The following is a 21,271-nucleotide window of genomic DNA, read 5'->3' as shown; positions in this document are numbered from 1 at the left end:
TGACTGGAACAACTCACCCCTGTCCCAGCATGGACCAGTGAATGCTCATCCTACAGCGATGGTGGGATACCTGCTCCCCACCCAGAAACTCCCCTAAGCAAACCTAAGATACGCATGTCACTTGAAACAAAAAACCTTTTTTCCATTGTTGGACAGAATTTGCCAGTCCTTTGTAACTTGCCTGAACTCCGCTGCATTAATAATATGAAGAAAAGTGTAATTTCTGAAAGGACACAAAGATGAAATAAAGGCAGTTGAAATAAAAACCTCCAGTTCTCGAAAGCAAACTAAAGCTGCTCATCCTACTTGACTCTGTAGATCTGAAAGATGTTCTTGTCACAGAGATGCTCACCTGATGAAAGGTCTCACCCAGGGAAATTCCTAATGAATTTCATTTAAAATCTGAAAATATACTCCAGTCGCAAGGCACAAAAACAGGTTAATTTAAAAATAAACAAACAAAACCTTTCAGGTTTCTTTTAGCTCTCTGCTGTCACACAGAATCATCAGGGCTTCTTTACATATGCTTTAAGATATACATTTTCATTTATATGGTGTTATTTCAGAGACTGACCAAGCTCCTGTTTGGCAGGTTTTGACAGGGAATAGGAAAAAAAGGTGCATAGGGGAAATTCTGATGGAACATCTACGAGAGCCAAAGTATATCTCCTGCAATCTTTTCTGTCCAACATGCCTTTTCTCAGTTTTTATGCAAAGCCCTGAAAAACACAAGACACATCTCTTAAGCTACATTTTGAAAGTATCTACCTTGAATTTTGGATCACATTCAATTTATGAGGCACAACTAATTTTAGAGCACACTGGGCATCAGCAGAGCAACTGAAATAAACCCTCCGCTTCCTTGTGGGCAGCACAGGCTCCTTCCATCTCCCAACCCAGGCAAGCTCACAAAGCAGTTTTATGACACGCTTGTTTTGTTGTTGTTTCTAAACTGCTTATCAATAGAATTCCACCCCCCCATTCTTTTCATTAGTACCTTGGAAACACTCGCTTATTGTATTTCCCAGAAATCTGTACGCTCCCAGAAGTATCCTACCATTTTATGCTGTCTGCTTGCTCACGGAAAACTTTGCCTATAAACTCTGTGATGCTAGCACCCATCATACCTATTAACATTTTCTAGTGCTATAAAGAAAAAGTCAACTTATGTTTCAAATGGGCTTCCTTCTCTTCCAACGAACAGAATCCACACATTTGCATTAATAAATTTATATTTTTTTGGCTCAAAAGAAACTGCAGTACAAAAAGCAGATGTGTACGTTGGACTCTTTCAAATTAAATTTCCAAAAGCTGAACCTACTCTAACTTCAGATCAAAGGCACTAAAACACCATCTCCTCCCCCTTCCAGTGTAATTACAGAGATTTCATTTCTTTTGTTACACTGAGCACAACAGGTAAATCGCAAAACCTGAAAAATAATGATCAGCTGCTGCCACCGAGCCTGTCTGTGTGGTGATGCACCTCTGTGCCACACCCCTGCTGCTTCGGCTACCCAGGGATGGGAAGTACCGGCTTTATTCCTAGAGATTGCTTTGCCTTACGAGCTTTACGCCAAAGCTGCCCAGAGGAACCTACTAGGTTACACGTTGTATTCTGGCAGGGCTGGAGGAGGCGAGGCGCAAGGGAGAAGCAAAGCTTTTAACACCGATAAAACGCAAACCGGCAAGGGGAGAGCAAGGGAGTCCTGCAAGTTCAGATGTTGTCGTGAAGTTAGAACGTATTAATTTTCCACGTGCCTCTGGAAAAAAGAAGTGCACAGTCACAAAAGCACACAAGAGATCCAAAGACAGCATTTGCAAAGAAAAATACACCACCCCACTCTGCTGTTATCCACAGTGCTCGCTCAGAGACTGTACCGAGCAGTGCAGCAAGCGCCAGGCCAGGGTGCATGAAACAGAAGGAATTCCAGGACATACGCAAACCTACCTGGGTTGGTTTGTGTTGGGGACCAACCCACTAACCACGACATTTATTCCAAATACCAACACATTTCTATTTTTAACTTCTCACTGTATCTGGTTCTACTGCTGGCCATTAATGCACCCCTACATTATTTTCTCTGGATGAGAACTTCTGCATGTAATTCCTTTCTCATCTGGCCTTTGCTCAGCTCAAGGCTTGTGACCAGTTTCTCATTCATCACGGGATCAAATGGCCTTGTAGCATTCCCCCCAGCCCTCAGAAGGGACCCTCTGCAATCCCATCCTCCCTGCAGGAGGCAGACCTGCCCTTCCCCCTTCCCACGTGAGGGAGTCCTCAAAGTCGATGCTCATGTTAGCTTGCCACTGTGGCACCTTCCATACTCCTGTATCATTCCTATGCCATGTACAAGTCCTTTTGTATTAATAACCAATGAATCATCACTGCAGAAGGCAACCAAATAATGCAATAAACCAGCTCCACCCATCCCATGCAACTATATGAGATAGATAATTATCTCCCATGAAAACCAGTACAGACCCGGGTTCTTTGTACACCCGCACCTGCAGCCAGTGTCTCCAGCCCCGTTCCTCCACTCTGGCCCAGCGGCTGAGCAACAGAGGATGAGGCACATGGCACGGACACCTCCCACCGGAGCTGTTGGAGGAAGGTAGAGAGCTGATACAGAGCACTTGGCTGTGCTGGGGTCTCTCAGATGGGTAACAGCCGCCAGCATGACAGAGGAGCAGCAGCAGGTTCATACTGTACTTAAAAGATGCAATTTAAGCGGCTTCAGTTAAAACTGTGAGCTCCCAGTAACGTAAAATTGCAAACTTAAACAGGAGACCGGTATTACCTCCAGCCAGAATCCAGGGCTTCTTGTACCTTATTACTGGATTTTATTCCAGTTCTGCCTTTGGTTCTCCTGCTGACCTTGGGGAAGTCACAGCTTCCCTACCCTTAATTTAGCCAAATCCGCTCGGACCATTCCACCTGGACCAGCCTACAGGGCCAGCCCGTGGGGAAAGCAACTCCAACACTTTCACCCTGACCTTCAGAAAGTCTTGTGGGATTTTCCACTGTCGGGGAGTGTATCTCTGCCAATTTCACCTAACCTACGTATGGGACAAGATATCAGCAAACCATCACTCTGTTTCACCAGCATCTTTGCAAGGCTTATTTCACAAATGCAAGTGCAATACTTTTCAGTCCTTAGAATTTTAATCTTGCTGGTATGCGTGTACATCAAGGTGCCTGTGCACCAGGGTAGGATATGCGGAGCAGGAAAATTTTCACAGCCAGCATATCCACCAAGGGGCACAGGAAAAGAAGTTAAAATGGAGGAGGGGAATATTTATGAGAGAGAAATTAAGGGAGAAGTTTTCAAATTAAAAAACAAATGTGAGAGCACAAACAGAGCAGAAGAGAGTGGCTGAATTTATTTGATTATTCTAAATTCAGAGAGCAACAATGAAGAATGAAGGGAGAAGAGAGGTTATGTTACGTGAAAAAAGAAGGAATGAGCTCTGTATTTCTTTGTCCTTTTTCTTCCCCCTTTCTAGTTCCCACCTTTCTTAGTTTTCTGCTTTCCTGACTCCTCTGTCCTTCATTATCCTCTTCCCTGTTATTTTGCTTAAAACTGGCAAAAATTACAAACTGCACAGGCGTTAAAACTGGCCTGAATTCCAAATATAAGCCCAAATCTAGGCCAGAGGTATATTTGGCAAATATAAATCCTTGCCAGATTTACAGAGCTCTAATAATAAGGTGACAAGAACCATGCACAGGATTATGGATGTGGCCTCACTTATCCCTTAGAAAGTGCCAAAATAGTCTCCTTTGACTTTTATTCAACCTTTGCTCATGAATCTCAGATCACTAGCTTCGGGAAAATAAAAAAAGAAAAAAACGCCCCCCAAAAAAGAAAAAAAACAAACCTATTTTGGTTTGGGGTGAAGGTTTAAATGCGCTGTTTTCCATCAACCCGCAGATCTGTCTCTCTCCATTAAACAGCAACACGAGCCTACACAGAACATGGAAGGGCCTCATCTTGCAGCCCCGATCACCCTGAACAGGACTACGCCGAGAGCCTGTTCTTAGCTCTGCCGACGAATTTCCAGGTCAACTTCACACCCCAGTCGCGGAAGCAGAACGCAGGTTCCTGTTCCCTCCAGTGCTCACCACAGCTCTTCTTCTGTTTAGCACATGACGAAAGAAGCAGGTTCACATCATCCTCTTCCTCCCCTTTATTCATCTCAGGGCCTGAATCAGAAAAGTCCTTTCTATATTTTTAAAGCCTTCGAAGATCCCGCAGCATCCTTTTTCCTATTGTGGACATGTGGCTGGCTGCTCTCCATCTCCGGTCGGGAGAAGAGGGACATTCACTCACCACTCCGTGACACCTGGGATAATCTCATGGCCTGCCTCTCAACCACGAGCTTTTTTCAAATGCTTCCACTAGCACATCTTTCCTTTCCTCCCCTCTTACTTTCACACTCCCTCTACCTTTAAGTCATGATTTTGCTCCGCGTTTTAGGAATCTTGAAAGCGTTAGAGAAAATAAGCTATAGCAACAGCGACTCGCAAGCAGATTTTTATTATTACACAGGGCTGCGTTCGAGTCAACAGGGCTCAGCACTGTGGCAGGACTCCTCCTGCATGGATCCAACTGCAGGACCGTGGCCAAAGCTGTATTTTATATTGCCTCTCTTTTAAGTGCAGCTTGCTCCCCTCAGTTTTGTATCATCAGCATATCTCATTACATGATGGAAGAAATATGTGGACTCTTATGAGAGAACAAGTCTAGCTTCAAAGCCAAGTCCATTCCCAACATGTTACAGGTGTGCACCACATGAGCAGGCACAGAAATTGCAACTGTTCAGGGTGTGATGACAGCTCCGTATAACGTGATCAAAACCATTTCACATGTAAAAAAAAAATATCAAAGTTAGACAAAGAATAGTTCTGCCATACAAAGAGGTGAAACCTAGTCAAACAAAACACAATGAAAAGGACTGGCTATTTAAATGATCAAGTTAAACACGACACAGCTCAGGCTGCCATGCTCTGCTAGCGTTTATAAGCCTACCAAAGAGATCCTTGCTATTGCCTTGCTAACGGGCCACTCCACCTGGCTTACCCCCAGAAAGGGGGGCAGGAAGGGAACTCCCCAAGCTGACCTAAAAGCACATTCTGCATGTGCAAGCCAAGTACTCTGGAGGCGATAAAAGTCTCTCGCTCCATTCTGCAGAAAAGCAGAAGCAATTAAATAGTGAATTTCAGTCCCACTTGCAAACCCTTAGTCTAGAGAAGCTCAGAGATGCAAAGGCTGGAGCTCCGTTGCCTTGAATCCAACCACAACAAAAAGGCGCAGAACGTATTTTAGGATGGCTAGAACTTGGGGTGTGTTATACGTGTGGAAAATTCTGCTGATGGGCAGGGAGAAATGATTTTTGTATTAACAACAGAAGGCCAAAGCACCTCTGTAACAAAACTCATCCTCAAGCAAACACCCATGAGTCTGTCACACCAACGTAACCTGGGCATGCTCTCTAGAGAAATGACACATTTTACATGTGACTTCTATAGCCACTCATGCTTGGAAAGCTCTAGGCTTTCAACAGTTTCCATCAATAGAAAATGAGGACTACACCAAGTGGATTTAGGACACTAAATAAACTGAGCAGTGAGGATGTTACTTGGTCATGACTAGGAGCGTGGCAGGGAGCTCCAGGAATGTAAACACGGACAAGTGGAGGGCTACAGCAATAAGCTTAGTCTCTGGTTGCATTTGGATGTTTCTGTCCACAAAACAGGGATTATGAGAGAATTTATCACCTATTCAGAGATTCCTTTGCAATCCCTTACATCCCAAGAGACACTATTTAAGAGGTTGGTGGTGTCATAGAAGGCTACTGAGGCCAGAACATATTTCCATCATGATAAGCACATAAAGTATTATCCAAGTTACAGTGCATCTGTATTTTACTTTTCCAACAGAAGCTGGCAGAAGATCCTTAAAAGGAAGGTCTAGTTAAGTTTAGGCAAAAGTTTCACGAGATACATCAGCCTACCAAACATACTGCCATTCCTCAGATATCAGCCTTCATCACTTCAGACGCTACCAAAGCGGATGGGTAGAGGTACCAGAAGGTGTGTCTCCTCGGGATGACCAGCAAACACAAAGCACGCTTCCAATCTGCAGGTCAAGGGGGGAAGATGAGATGAAGGCAGAACTGCCTCTCTGCTAGAACATTTGCCCTGCAGCTGCAGAGATGAGAAACCAACAGAAAAAAATCTGCTGGTAGCAGAAAATCTGCATTTGGGAAGACGGTAAGACTCCACTCAAAGGACAGAGTTTGGTCTTCTGCAAAAGCTTTCCAAAGTATTGGACAGAAACTTCTGCCTGGGGGATGTGAAATTTTGTTTGATCTGGATTCTATTTCTAAGGTATTACAAGGTTTTATAGATAAAGTGTTTTGCTGAATCAGCTTGGTATCTAAATACTAAAGATCTCCTCTGCCAAATGGACAATCTCAGTTCAGTTTCAGTTTGCACTGTTCTTTTCACAAGCCAGCAAATACTGGTAAATTTTAATTTTTGTTCCCCTAATGTATGCACTCAGGAAGACCACAAGTCTCAAGTCCACAGCCCTGCAACAGCTTAGCTCAGTCTTAAATATTCTACCTGTTACCTCCCTCGGTTTTCACATTTGCCTGTTCATCAGAAATGAGATGTCTCATTTTGCCTCCAGCTTCAGTGCTACTGTCTGCCAGTCACTCAGACACCATTCCTCTGAAGACAGCCAAACCTAATGAGTACAAGAAACTAATGAATCTGGCCTGGGAAGAGGCGTGAGAACCTTTGATATCAAATATCTGAAAGCAAAAATGCCTCTGAAGAAACATGAGGCTTGAGGATGACGCTGGCAAGATGAGTAAGATGAAACTTCCTTGTTACACTGAACGTGTAAGTTCAGTCATTCATGAAAGTGCGAAGCTCACTCAAGCTCATACTGAAGACTGTGCCACCAAGAGCATGATTCTTCTAGACCATTAAGAGGCTCAGAAAGAAGAGCATCAAAACTTTGCGTATTAGTTCTTCATAGACCCAGGTCCAGACTCTGGCTGAGAGTCAACTTTGAACCTGAGGGCAAACATAAGAGGCACATATGTCCTGGTCTTGCACTCTCCTAGAGACCACAAAGACAAAAACATTCCAGATGTAACTATGACCTGACAAATCTCACCTTCAAACCTTCCCATCAGACCACATAATATCAACCTTCCCATCAGATAGAGAATATGTTTATTCTGGCAGAAGTAAAAGCTATCAAGAATTTTCTCTGAGGCAGCAGAACACACCACAGAGCAGAAAGCACTTGGAAACACTTCACCTTACAGTTCTGGATCAGCAACATTTTCCTCAACATTTTCTGCTGACCCAACTGAGTTCTGTATTCCTTTCATACACGAATGTACACTTTGTGTAGACTGGACTCATCCTTATAAAATATATTGTAAATATTCAAAATAATTTCAAAAGAACTAAACCAGAGTGCCACGCACAAAACTCGTCAATGAAAGTCTGTATGGGACAAAAGCACTGTGCTGCTGTGGCGAAAGAGCAGCTCCCCTCCTGGTTATCTCGGCGGACAGCTGAGGACACTTCAGAACTGAGGGGAGCGAGTTATTTGGTTTTTTCCCCCTGCAAACATGCAATAGTCCTTTCTCTTTTCTTACTTAAGAATTCTGTGATGGCTCCTCTATAGAGTTTAATCCATCTACTGATGTTCTCACCCACCATGTGATCACCCATTCTGGAATAATCCCTATTTCCTTCAATATTTCTTGCCTTTCCCCTGGGAAATTTATATCTGATTCTGGCATCTGTTCCCCATCCACTTTTGTGAACACTGAGGCAAAAAATCCATTTATTTTTTAGCAGTGTCTACATCATCTGTCAATAAATCACCCATTCCATCTTTAAGAGGTCCTAAAATCTACTTTACTGACCTCCCCTTCTTTATGCATTGCAATCGTCTTTCATGATTATTCATCTTAACTATGTATGGTTGTTCCTTCCTTTCTCTCTCTTTGCTTTCAGATTATTTTTTAACATTGAACCTCATTCCATGCGTTCTCTGAACTTGATGTTTTACATCTTATATTCTTGCCTTCCTTTCTTACTATTACTTTTTGCAGTGCTTGTTCTTCTATATTAGGATGTTAGTATGCTTTTCATCATATTATTTATCCTTACCACAGCTGTGTAGAATATACTTGTTACACTTATTTTTCAGTGGGTACCAATTCCCCTTGATGTTGCGTATTTATAAGGCATCATCTTTCTATTCCCTGGGAAAATAGGTTCTAATATACAAAGCTAAATGTGAGCTACACTTGGAATGTAACAGCTGCTCTGTTTGCACACCTCACCTTACTATCAGCAGGTAATTTAGTGCTTTTAAAATTACTACGAGTATTGTCCTGGCTTTGAGCCCATTTTAATGCTCAGTGAACAACAGTTACTCTAAAGTTTCACTAATTTTCTCGGTTTTCTTTTTTTTCTTTTTTTTTTTCTTGATTTGTTTTGGTTTGCTACTCAAAATAAAGAATGATTAAACAGATTACAGCCATTGGGCCAACTTCTACCGATGCCTGCAAACTTCTCCATGTAACACTTCCTAAAACAAGCACTCTTCAGATGTCCAGTTACCTTCTGAGTGCTGCTCCACATCCCATGGGAAATTTGTAATCTCAGCCAAAACTCACTTTGGAATCGATTCGCTAGCTATGAGATTTACATTAAAGTTAAAATTTAGGAAGGACAAAAAAAAAAATATTCTCCTAGAAGGCATATTTGGAAAACAAAAATTTGCTGGCAATGTGAACCAGAATCAGGCATTTAAACAACAAATTAAAAATGCTTGTAACTAAATTCTTGCTGATCCGTTTACACACTTCCTCATCCAAGAATTAATCAAAACTGCTTTTTCTGGATAATTCTCACACACGCACACACACACACTATGTATATATATATGCACGCACAATGCCGCTCTTTTTAATATTTGATCGTTGGCCTAATTTCTTCATCACATTTAGTCAGCACGTTTACTTCCCAGAATATCGTTCTCCATCACTTCTCGTTCTATACTCTTTTTAGAACTATTGAGTATGCTTAAGACCACAATCACATAGTAAAAGTTTGCAGAATAAAGAAATGTATCCGAGTACTCTGATTTTAGTTAAAAATAAATATAATCTAATTAAAGCACTGATGGTTCCTGTTAAACGCATGCTCCATATCTTTTTATTTCACATGGTACAAGGATCAAAGCATAGACCTAGTATACCATCAGCCTTGTATAGTGTGAGAACTGGTGCTGTCCTTAATTCAGACCATATGGTAAGATGTATCTATTGGCATGATGCTGTAGAGAATTACTGTACCCTCCTGTCATACCCTTTTTATCATTTCCATTGGAACTGTTTTATATTTGATTTTGTATATTCTGTGCATCTGACCAAATGTGCTAAATCCAGTACAGCACTCGAGGCTGAAGATCGGGGACAAGAATAGAGGAGTCATTACAGAACCTGTCAGAAGGAGTTTCGAGAGAGAATTAGAAGTTTAACTCCAAAAGTATAAATCAGGTTTTGCTTTGAGACTACCGCATCTTCCTACAGAAAACGATGGCAATTTTCTCTCCTGGATGCCCTCAGAAAAAAGCCTGAGAAGAAATCTGCTGGGGAAATGCAGACGGCTGTTAGTTCTGACCAGCAACGCGCTGCCCAGGCTTTGCCCGTGGCTAACGGAGCCAGCATCAGCGCACAGCCACCTCACAGCTTTGCCTACTTTCTCTAGAGGAACACACCAAGACCTACAAAATAAGTTGATCTTACTTAGCGAACGCCTCATTTGATTCAGCCTCTCTATACCCGGTGAAGTCCAGACTTAAGGTACATCGGGGCTCAAAACAATTATTAATTATCCAGCTAAAAAGGCATTGTTTTACACATTCTGTGCCTTAACTAGAGAACAGAACAAACCCATTGTTTTTGCCTGTTTAATGGACCATGGCTGGAGCAGCTATGTAAATGACCTAGTAATTCAACAACTTTGTTTTGTTTCACAGATTTTCCCACATGTATACTTCCCAGCTGTAATGCAAATCTATTCCACATCCAAGCCAGTCGTGTCCCCCAGAAGCATGCTGCTACTTGAGGTGTACACTCACCGATTTTGGGACTACAAACAACTCAGGAAAATAGGAAGATTGCAAGTAGTTCGCAAATCCAGGTTTTTTTGGTGGTGGTTGGTTGGTTGGTTGGGGGGGGGTGGGGGGTGGGGGTTGTTTTTTGTTTGTTTTGTTGTTTGTTTTTTTTAGGGGGGGCTGTTGCTTTTTTTGTTTTGTGGGGTTTGGGGTGTGGTGGTGGTGTTTTTTTTTCTTTCCTTTAAATGTCTAACAATGGTTTTCCTGGTGGTGTAAGGCTTTCTAGAAATGGGATTTTTTTCCTCTCCATGAATATTTTAAGTCAGTCACTTACACATTTCTTTTAATGCTCAAACAGGTGTGAGCTCAAATTCCCTCTGCCACTAATACCAGCTCAGCTGGAGAACAGCAGCAAACACTTGTTTGAAAGCCAAACTCAGTTCAGCTATCTAAAGGGCAGAAGCTCATTAACCATTAAAGCACCTTCTGGATGTTACTTTAAAAGCCACTTCTCTATTGATGTGCTTGCAATGCAGAAACCTGCGGTGTCTCAAGCAGATAAACCCAGAGCCATGGAGCCCAGCGGACCCCGCATAGCCCTGTGCCCGTTGTGCTTTCTTCAGGAGAAGCCTGACCGAGGCTCCTGAGCCAGCTCCACCTGGAGCAGCCGTTACCCAACGCCTGCACACGCTTCGTGCTTTTCATGCTGCCACTCTGTGCCCCGATCCCCATTCCAGGGCCACCCCAACGACAGGCTCAAAACCCTCCAGGTCTGCAGAAGAAAGGTCTGGAAGACTAGCAGGAAGACCTTCCTTTCTGCCAACAGGGAGGATAACTTCAGGCAGTATTTTGCAAACTTACAATTTGTACTCCAAATTGAGATCAAATGCATTCGCAGTTCAATGCAAATTTTTCACACAGCTCTAGACTATGCCACACTACGCAGAATACAACTGTCACACAAAATAACTTATTAAAAATGCTTGGGCTTGTTTTAAGAACAAAATACAAAGGAATGTAAACTTCACTGAAGACTACGTAGTACAAAATAATATTTCAATTCTTTGCTCAGTATACAGACATTAATTGCCAGAGTCTACAGTTTCTATTTATACATCTGCTGCTCGCTCCTCAAATAAATGGAAACGTAATTTCTTCTCTTCAGGACTGTACGAGAGGCTGGGGTTGAATGCTGAAGCTCAGAATCCTGACTGGCAGTGCTTGCAAGATTGACTTGCTGCAAAATACATTAACTCTTGATTGGGAACAGTAACATATTTATACCTACGTCTACAAAATGCTTTGCAGCCCAGATTTTTCCTGTTGATTTTGTTCATAGGCAAGCAAGACAAGAGAAGCAGCAGGCTTATTCCGCAGCAAGAAGGGATACGTGAGCCAGCATCTTCTACAAAGCATTTTTAAGGCACCCTTCAAGGCCCCAGCTGACAGTAAATCACGTGATTTTCATTGCCCTTATCTTAGAAAGCTAAAGTGCTACATCTAAGCTCCTCAGGTCTCAGCCTTGAAGCCTTGCATAGTTAAACTCAAACTGTTGCTCAGGGTTTTCCAGAAGCACTTGTACATTGTTGTGCAGAAACCACTAAAACAAATCCAGAAGAAAAGACTGGAAGAAATCCTGTCCAGCTGTTCCTAGGTAAGGGAAGGAAGACAGAGCCTTAACTTACACATAGATTAGATACATGTCCGTTAGAAAGCAAAATAGACCATACCTGGAAATCAGTTGCTGGTTTGTAATTCAGTTCTTGGAGGTGCATTTACAGTGCCTTGCTCTCTCGATATGTAAAGCAGCACATTTATTTCCAAGATTAGTGCCGTTTTTAAGGCTTGAAGATGCTGAAAACGAGGTATTTTGGTTGGCGAAGCAATTTTAGATTTGGCAAAGAAACCTCGATAGATTACTTTTCCTGGATTTGGGTTGAAAACCCAGTCTCAGATCTTCCCTTCTGTACTCACGTGGGGATGGAAAGAACAAGACTTGGGTGGGTGGGCATATATATCCATACAGCATTCACTGGATGGATTTTCATGGATTTACTTCCTCGTTGCAAGGGGAGTTCAGTGAATTGAGAGGCGAATAAAAACACAGAACCAAAATAACCAAGATGCCAGATGCAGACTTGGAGGCACAACTTGCCAAACGAGCCAAATAGCTCAAACCTGTCAGCTAAACTCAGGTTTTAAGCCCTTCCTCTGAACAGCCCCGAAGCTCCCACTGCCTCGGCAAGCCAGAGAGCTCTGCCTCCATGGGAAGGGGTCCTGCACCGGGGGACCTGCCTTTTTCAGGTCATAGTGGGTCTCTATAGAAACAGCAGCTCTGCTCACGGCCCCAGAACATCTTCCATCCATGCCCACAGGACCATGTCAAAGGCTGCCTTGCAGCCCAGCCACACCATGGGCTTCAGTGTCCTTCGGGGACGTGGCAGTCATCATGCTTTCTAAGGAACCCCAATACCAGTACCTATCCCCTCCCCAGCACTGCTGTAGCTGCATCCTACTCCACCCACCCCAAATTGCCTCATCTCCAGGTGGAAACGAGTACGGTCAGATCACTCCTCCCATTTTCCAGGTGGCTGGGGAATCCCTGGGCACTCGCCTGTCACACAGCATCCATTCAGCAAATCTTCCTAAACTGCAGGTTCTGGGTTGTGTCAGCTGCACAAATGCAAAATACTTTAAATCAAAAGGGAAGTCTAGGATTTCCAGCTCTTTGGTTTCTCAAGGCCTTTCCTGATCTTTTTACTTGTTACAGTCAAATTTTCTGTTGTTAAAACTCATCTCAGTTAATGCGATACGTTTTCAGGCAGCCACAGAATGTTCTGAAAAACATAGTTCTGCTTGTGATTCCTGAAGATTCACCTTTGACTGCTTTTTTTTTAAAAAGCACTCACCTGTTTCTTTCTATACATTACATAGAATTTACTTTTTTCCAAATATAATAGTCAGTTCTTCATTTTCTAGCCACCATAAGTTGCCAAGCTCCTTCAATACTGCATTGCCCTCAAAAGTCCTTATGAAACAACAAAACAAAAAAAGCAGGCACCACTAAGAGACTTAAGTGGCTACCTAGTCGGTGCTCCCATAATGTGGATGACACACATGAAGCATCACAACCACCATTTCCCCAAGTGGTGGCATCTTCAGGTGCCACTGAATGCAAGAACTGAGACCATCAAAGTCTTTTCCATTTCAAATTTACAACTTAAAATTGCTGGACAGTTTTTGACATTTCCCTCATGGGTCCTCACGTACCTTCGCTTCTCCAGTGCAAAACGGGAACCAAAGCCACCTGACATAACAGAGGTGGTGTGAAAAAGAATTAATGTTCATGATGTGCTAGACACTGACTGAGAAAACCAAAAATCTGCCAGGATGAAATGTAATCTCATTTTAGGAAATATTGAAATCATTTCTGTAGAAGGTTAAAAAAATAATAATCAGGCTGAGTCAGATACACAGCATGGAAAAATTCATCCCAAATGTTTACAGTTTAGCAACTGAAAGCAAGGCCTTATAACGCTGTGTTGGGTAAACTTAACTAATCTGCAAAAATTCCAGTTCTACTTATAATAACAGTAACAGAATCAAAGCTGTATGGATTAAAGGCAAATGCTACAGCAATATTAGTACAGAGACAAGTGCTATCATAGCATTAAAAATAATATTAAAAATTGGCATCTATACAGAGTATCCAAGGGACTCAGGGTGTTTTCCAGACAGTAATTCATCACATCTCACAATACCCCTGCAAAATACATAGTGCACGTTCTTCAGACACAAATAGGAAAGCACATTTGAGCACAGAGATACTGAAGGACTTGCCAAGAGCATGCCGCAGCTCAGCAGCCAAGGGGGGCTCCCCAGGAACCAAGGCATGAGCCCTGCCACTGGAACGGCGGGCAGCCCGCACCGCCCCAGCTCCTAGGCACCACGCTGGCACTGGCACAGCTCAGCCACTCCGACTATGAGAAAGCGCCACCTTCTCCGAAATAACAATGCTAAGGGGAAAATTATGACTTGGAGATTTTTAAAAGGAAAAGGGAAGAAACCAGCGAGGAAAATATTTATTTTGTGATAGAAGTGCCAGTCTCTGGCAAATGCACGCACCAGCCCTCCCAAAAGCCCGTCAGGCAAGTGATCATCTAAGAGTGCAAACCGAAGCAAGTGCAGCATCCAGCTGAAGCAGACAACAGGGAAGGAAGCAAAACTATTTATATCTGTTCTTCATTTTGTGTCTAGCAATTGAAAGAGAAAAGAAATGCAAGCAAAGATTTTGTTTTCACATACGAGATCATCAACCGACACCTACAACTACTAAGAGTTCTACATGAAGTGACCTTACGTCCTTTTGGAGACACTCAAAGCAATGTAAGAAACTTAATGTCGTCTTCTGGTTAGTAGCGTAGGAACTTTTTCAATAAGGTATCTAAAACCACTACTGCGAACACCAGAAATATTACATGCGGAGGGGAGGAGGACACAAATTGTCCATGTAAAAAATAAGAGAAGTGCCATGGATCTTATCTATTCTCATTTTTACTACATTCAGCCAACTAGGTTATATCAGCTTTGTAAGTCTCAGGGAAAGTTTCCTCCCACTGCAAGTTTCTCCCTACTACAGGAGGGATCCAGGTATGCGGTGACTGCCTGTCCAGTGGACAGCAGCTGGTGACCACACGCATTCACAGCGCTTCACCTTGTGCAGAGCGCCAGGTTGAATTCTGGGTGCTTAGAGCACTTTGAAGCAACACAAACCTAAATATTCCTGGTAGGCAAATGGAGGAGAGGGACTGAATTATAATGAACCAGCAGCTGTCACAATATGACCACAGTAACCAAATCAAAATATCAACCGCTAACCCAGATGAGATTCAAAGGTCACCACATAAGCCAGCAGCTTTCTTCAGCAGCGCCTGAAACCTCAATCTAATCCTTGCAGTGAAATGCTCCATTAAGCTACAGGAGGTTTAGAAGCAAGTACTGTACATTGGTAAATGATTTAATGTACTAGCAAGATATTCCAGGTAGTAGGATAAGAAACATTCCCAAAGAGCATGCCTGGAAATGGGAGAGGCAATGAGAAGCAATACGTGACGTGCAATACCCGCCGCATGCACACTTCATTGCTGGGCCAAATTACTACTCTTTAGATACCCTTAAGAAAATACAAAATACCTAGCAGGGCAGTGGGACTCCAGACACACAAAGCAAGCTGCATCCGAGTACACACAAGCAGGAGTTTGAGCAGTTGAGTAATGCATGCAGCTTTACAACTCCCTGCTCCTCCCCACAAGGCTTGCTCCAAAGCCTAACTCACAGGCTCCTTGCTAGACACTGGCCACATAAAAATATGTTTTAAAAACAAATACCTGAAAAATAAAACACAACATAAGCCTTCATTGAAGCACACCCTATCTGCAAACATTTGTGGCTCACAGGTATGGGGTCAGTGATACCTATCCCCAGCAGCAACAACCAAGTCCTTGCCTGGAAAACCACCTGAAATCAGGAGCAACTCCATTCAAGTCAACGGTACACACCAGTATAAAACCAGTTCAAACTGGATGCTCATCAGGCTCTATCAGTGCCAAGAGAAAGAGAAGCATGGAAGGAAAATGATGGTGTGGCTCTGCAGGTGCCAGCTGCATAACACCGGAGTTTATGGGGACCTTTCCTCAGGGGAGTTGGAAGACCTGCCAGGAAAAGGGCAACAATAAAACGCGTTTGGAGCGACAGGAGTCACAAGCTGGCACTGCGGGCAGCCTCCGGCTGAGCAAACAGTGCGGGGCATTGCTCATCCCCACAGGATATAGGTTTCTCCTGAAGCTATAAATACAGACGTGACCAGCGCAGACTGACAGTGGCCTTTGTTAGGGCGATGCTTCACACAGCCAGACCTCTGCAGCAGCACCGCTGGTCACCACAGCCTGGTGCTGGGTCAGGGTCTCCATTCCCCCACGGGACAGGACCAGCCCTCCCAGCCAAGGCCCTCGGGGGTGTCCAACTGGGAAGGGAAGGTGCATGCGTCCCAGCAGCCATCCCTCCTCCTCCCGCAACAATGCCCCATGTCCAGGAGCAGAACAAAACTGGGGAGCAAAGTTTCTCCCCAACAGGAGAAATTAAGTCTACTCCAATTACCAAAGGAATGATACTAAAGCATGGTCACAAAAAAGGGGCGTTTTGCCCTCCATGGGTTGTGGAGGGCAGCTGACGGCCCCAGCAGCACACGCGCGTTACTGTGCCATAGCACACTTGTCAAAAGCTGTTAGTCGCTTGCCATGCGCTCACACACACCTTCATCTGTGTGTGCAGGAGCATCACCAGTCTTATTTCCAGTAGAAACTACTAAGTGTCATAAACCCCCAAAAATCTCAGGGCACTTAGGACCACGCGCTGTGAGGATGCTGGCTGGCTCCCACCTGGGGATGTGAGGCCACGGCCGGGTGAGCACTGGCTGTGCAGACCCCTCTGACGGTGATGACTGGAACCTTCTAGATCCGTCAGGCTTTCCAAAGCTCCTAGTCAGAGTATTCCATAGCTTAATTCTTTAACCATGTGCCTCCAAAAGTGTTTCTCTTAAACAACTATTTCTTACACCAAGTGAAACCAGCATTTTCACTAAGACAGGCAAAAACAATCCAAGTCAGGAATGAGAGTTTTCTGTAACCCAAGGACAGGCAGAAGAGAAAGAGAGAGACTTTTAAGTGCTAAATACTCAAATTAAAAGTTATACTTGAAAGCACCAGGCAGCCCAGTGGGTTTCACAGAAGTGTGTGGCTATTTGCAAAGTGTCTCTGTGCACTACCTAAGCCCCATGGCGTGAGTTAAGAAGGGAGTGTTGAAATTTCCATGCTTTTTTTGGCTTATATTAGACCCTTTAAAACTGTTGTAATCATGTTTTGTACGTGAATACACACAAATGACTACAAGCTCCAACACTGTCCCATATGTTAAACAACTCACAAATATTTCCCAATATTAAAAGACAAGGCATATTTTAGGGACGTATATTAGAGCTGAAGAATGATATATCGCAGTTACAGCTCCATGGTTTTTTTGGCTCACATTCAATCCTTCAAAGCAAAGCATTTGGTTAGTTCATTGACAACTGCAGAAGAAGGGTGTGATCTTGGCCAAGCATAAGCATTACTAATATTTTTACATCATATATTTACTTTAACCAAACTCATTTATCAAGCATAATTAAAGAAAGTAGCTATCATTCATTTACAAATAATTATAGCCTCTCTTCATACTGCTATGGTGTTTACTGCTAAGCTAAAATGATTATTCAGGGGTGTCAAAACTTTCTATCATGAGGTGTGGGGTGGAAAGAGGGTCCTTGCCAAATGCCCTGGGCAAAATCTCACTCTTCTAGAGCAGAATAGGCTGCAGCTACCCTCGTCTGAAATCCAGGAGTTTGCAGCTCACAGGTCCCAGCAGGCAGCGATCCATCACACTCCAAAACAAACAATGGCTTTGGCGTCCCTCACCACTTATTTATCTGTTCCCTTTTGCTAACCTATATTTATCATATTTTCAGAAGGCCTTTTCTACTTTAAAAGTCCTGCTCAGAGCATGTCCTTATTTTCTCTGCCAACCTGTCACTTCTTGGAAAAGGAAAGGCTGAGCCTTAGGAAACAACCATTTACCTCTTTCAGCAAATACTGCAGTTACTGCATCAAAAGTCATATCCCTCGCACAGCGAGAAAACACAAGTCTATTCAATAAACAGCACTGCTGTACATTTCTGAATTTGAATGATAGCTTAAAAAAAAGAAAAGGTCAAAATCCACGTTCCCATCCTTACGTTGAGTACAGTCAACCCCAAAAATGAGGATGACTGATTTAAGCCCTCAGAGTTTTATTTCTGGTTCACTTATTCCACTTTAAACAACACAGTCAAGTTAGGAAATGGATTTCTTACTTTGTATTCTGGAATTGACAAAGGGAGGAGAGAGATTGTCATGCGACCCAAGGTCTCTGCTCGACATATGATCATAGTGAGTCCCATCTCCATAGTTCTGTTAACAAATTGGGGAAAAAACACAATTTTACAAGTTTAAATGGCATTTTTCAAAACCTACAGGTCCCTATTTCCCTTCTAAGCCAGCTATAAGAAATATTGTCTCCTTTATTGTTTTCCCCCTATTGATTCTGCTGGAAGTGATGTGTTCCAGAACATTTTTAAAGCTGTTTCAAATTTTTATTTCATTAGTAATTGACTTCGGTTTGCCGTGTGGATAATCCTGAAAGGGTGACTGAGATGAGGTTCCTGGAATTTCTTGCTGTGCAATTCAGCATAAAGCCCCCTCTTAGCATACAAGTCTCTTGCCTGTAACACATGCAAGAACAGCAGAGAATTACTCCTTTTAACATTTTGCTTTTTAAATCCAAATGCTACCTACAGAGTCAAGGACATAGAAAAACTGTTCCAGGATCAAGCCCCTAATTGTTGAAACAGTTTTGGTGCAACCTTCTGCTTTCAGTCACTCAACTTGCAAAATCTTAAATTTAACTACAAATATTGGCCGAGCGCAGCAGTTATGTAATGTTTCTTTGGTTTAGAAGAACTCACGAGAAAGTAATTCCTCCAATGTGGAAATACCATCATCATTTTACAAAGAAGGAAAGAGAGAGGTCAGGCTGTTTGCAGAATAACACTGCCAGTTAATGCACAGGCTTGATTGAAACTCCAGAATTCTTCCCAGGCTCGTGCTCTTTTCTTTATATCTCAAAACTTCATTGTACACTCACATTCAAGTTTTTGCATGCATAAATAATTGTGTGTGCAAATTTAGAATTTACTTTTCAAAACATTTTTCCCTTGGAAGCAATACAAGTGTCAAGGAAAAAAAAGGGATAAAAATAAAACCGACAGATGTGAGTGGTAATGACGTAATGGATGCTAAGCGGGACAGAATAAGAAAAGGTGTTGGGCTTCCCCCCCTCGGTGGCAGGACCGGGGTCCCCCCTCAGCTGCCTGTGGTGCAGCGCTGCAGATGTCCCCCTAAAACCTCAGCTGGCACAAGGTCCGCCGAGGGCAGGACCTGCCCCGAGGGGAAAGGTCGGCCTGAGGATGAACAGGGCAACTGACTTTCCCCTCGCCAGGCAGACACTCGAGGGCATGGAGCTCCCAGCAGCACTGCTCGTGAGACCTGATCCTTCACGTTAATTAGAAAACAATTAAAAAGCAATTTAAACAAACTGTTTAAATAAGGGCATAACAGCGAAGGCACTTTTTGCCCAGCGTAAGTGTACTTCATGCATTTGCAGGAAGCGAACAGAAATAATCATCTTGGTACTGAAGCACAAGCCGTGCCCAGTCCTGGGGACAGTCAAAGCCACGATGCTCCAGCTGGGGAGGGGGCTGCCGGGGTGGCCCGTGGAGACCACTGGCAGGGCTGCCCACACCGTGCCACTCGGGGCAAGCCGCACAGCTGCTCTGCTGGAAATAGCACTTCTCCCCTACCAAAGGAACTGGCATCCCAATCCTGAGGTGTCTAAAGAATTTGGATAACTGTCTACAGACAGAATCAAAATGACTGAGTCCAGCTGTCTCACAAATCCCAGCAAACGCAGAATATTGCCGTGCCAGATAGCAGCTCCGTGCTTGCATTCCCTGGAGGGGGATCCCACTCTGACATGGGGAGCACAGCGGATGTGTGTGCCCCATCCTCAGCACAGAGGCAGGCAGGTGGCTAGCAGCCAGGCTACCTGCCCTGGGGCTCGGATGATGACAGCGGGGGCTGGGGGAGGGTACCATGACATGCTGAAATGCCCAGCTGCCAGCCCCTGCCCGAGTAGAAGGGTCTGAAACCCCTTCTTCACCAGAGGCAAGGAGCAGCCAAGGGGCACTGCGGGCAGGGCAGGGGCACGGCTGTGCTGGTGGGCAGCCCCAGCATAGTGGGACAGACCTGGCTGCCCCTCTCCAGCCTTGCTGCCCTGAGCTCGGGCCCTGGGGTGGCCAAGGGTGGCCATGGAGTGGCCAGCAAGCCCTGGCACGGGCCTGAGCGCTGGCCCTCTCCTCAGGTTTAGTGACACCCGCAATCTCTAAAAATCCAACTGCAGAGAACGCAAAGTTTGGCAACAACATCTCTGCTCCACCTGCACTCTGGGTGGTGGCTGTAGATGATCATGCATAGCAAGAAAAAATGGTTAATCAATCTTCTCGCTACCTGTTAGAGGTAGCAGAGCAGGTACCAAATTCAATCATAGACTCAGGTTTGAATGTTAAAATAAAATAAAAAGCAATTTTAAAGAGAAGACAGGCTACAGCCAACTTTGCATGCCCATTTTTCTATGCAATCAGGTGTAAAACTCGTATTTAAGATTGTAAATTTACATATGCAGGAAGTCTGCTTTGGGGAGAAAGATTAGATATACTTACCCTGGATGGACTAGGATGTCCTGTATTCCCCCAGGACCCTGAGCTAGTTCTGTCTTCTACATCTAGGGACAAAAAAGTTCTTTAGGCTTTATTGCAATAATTCTTTCCTTTTGTATAGGCACTTTTAAATTAATGTTTCAAATTAATCTCTTGTTGCCTTTAATTAAGAATCAGGCACAGGGCTACTACGATGGTAGTGGCTTCTGACCCACTGCTTAAATTAACTCATTTAAATTCACAGCAGAAATGAACCGGACCCTCAGGAACCTGAGGTTTGAACATAAAAATTACTTCAGCGGCTCAGTGTTTCTCAACTCTTTAAAAAGTGACTGCATTGTACCAATCAAAATCCTAGCAAAACCTCCAGCACAAAAATAAGTATTGTCAAACAGTAAAAAGAAAACATGATAAAACAGGTGAAACCTAGAAGTTAGTAAGGCATGTTTGGGGTAAATGTACCTCTCACCACCTCATCAAGGCTTCTGCTGCAGAAAAAACATTTACACACATATTTGCGTCTCAAGAAGAGAAAAGCACAGTCCTAAAGCCAAGCACACAGTGGGTATTTCTGTCTTTTCCTCTATTATTTCATATAGAATTCATTGCAACCATCGGGTGGGAGACACTCCAGTAATTTCAGACAGCCCATTTCAGGGTGCTTTTAACCACGCACCCCTCCTGCCCCACTCGAGAGGACATCTCT

General features: G+C 43.6%; 1 protein-coding gene across 25 annotated transcripts in view; it reads right to left on the bottom strand.

The window, feature by feature from the left end:
- The window catches only part of TCF4 (transcription factor 4), a 240,179-nt gene that overhangs the window by 141,955 nt on the left and 76,953 nt on the right, over window positions 1-21,271 (bottom strand). For 21 of the 25 annotated variants that reach the window (XM_055698366.1, XM_055698367.1, XM_055698364.1 and 18 more), the window contains 2 exons: window positions 20,569-20,630; window positions 18,106-18,202 (listed from right to left, as the gene is read on the bottom strand). The exons of the other annotated variants lie outside the window; for them this stretch is intronic. In XM_055698366.1, coding sequence (XP_055554341.1) covers window positions 18,106-18,202; window positions 20,569-20,630 — 159 coding nt within the window. The remainder of the gene's footprint in view (window positions 1-18,105; window positions 18,203-20,568; window positions 20,631-21,271) is intronic. 25 annotated transcript variants of the gene reach the window in all.

The sequence above is a fragment of the Falco cherrug genome, chromosome Z (assembly GCF_023634085.1).
Source record: "Falco cherrug isolate bFalChe1 chromosome Z, bFalChe1.pri, whole genome shotgun sequence".
NCBI classification, from domain to species: domain Eukaryota; kingdom Metazoa; phylum Chordata; class Aves; order Falconiformes; family Falconidae; genus Falco; species Falco cherrug.
The sequence above is the reverse complement of the archived record's forward strand: the minus strand, read 5'-3'. Positions and strand labels throughout refer to the sequence as shown.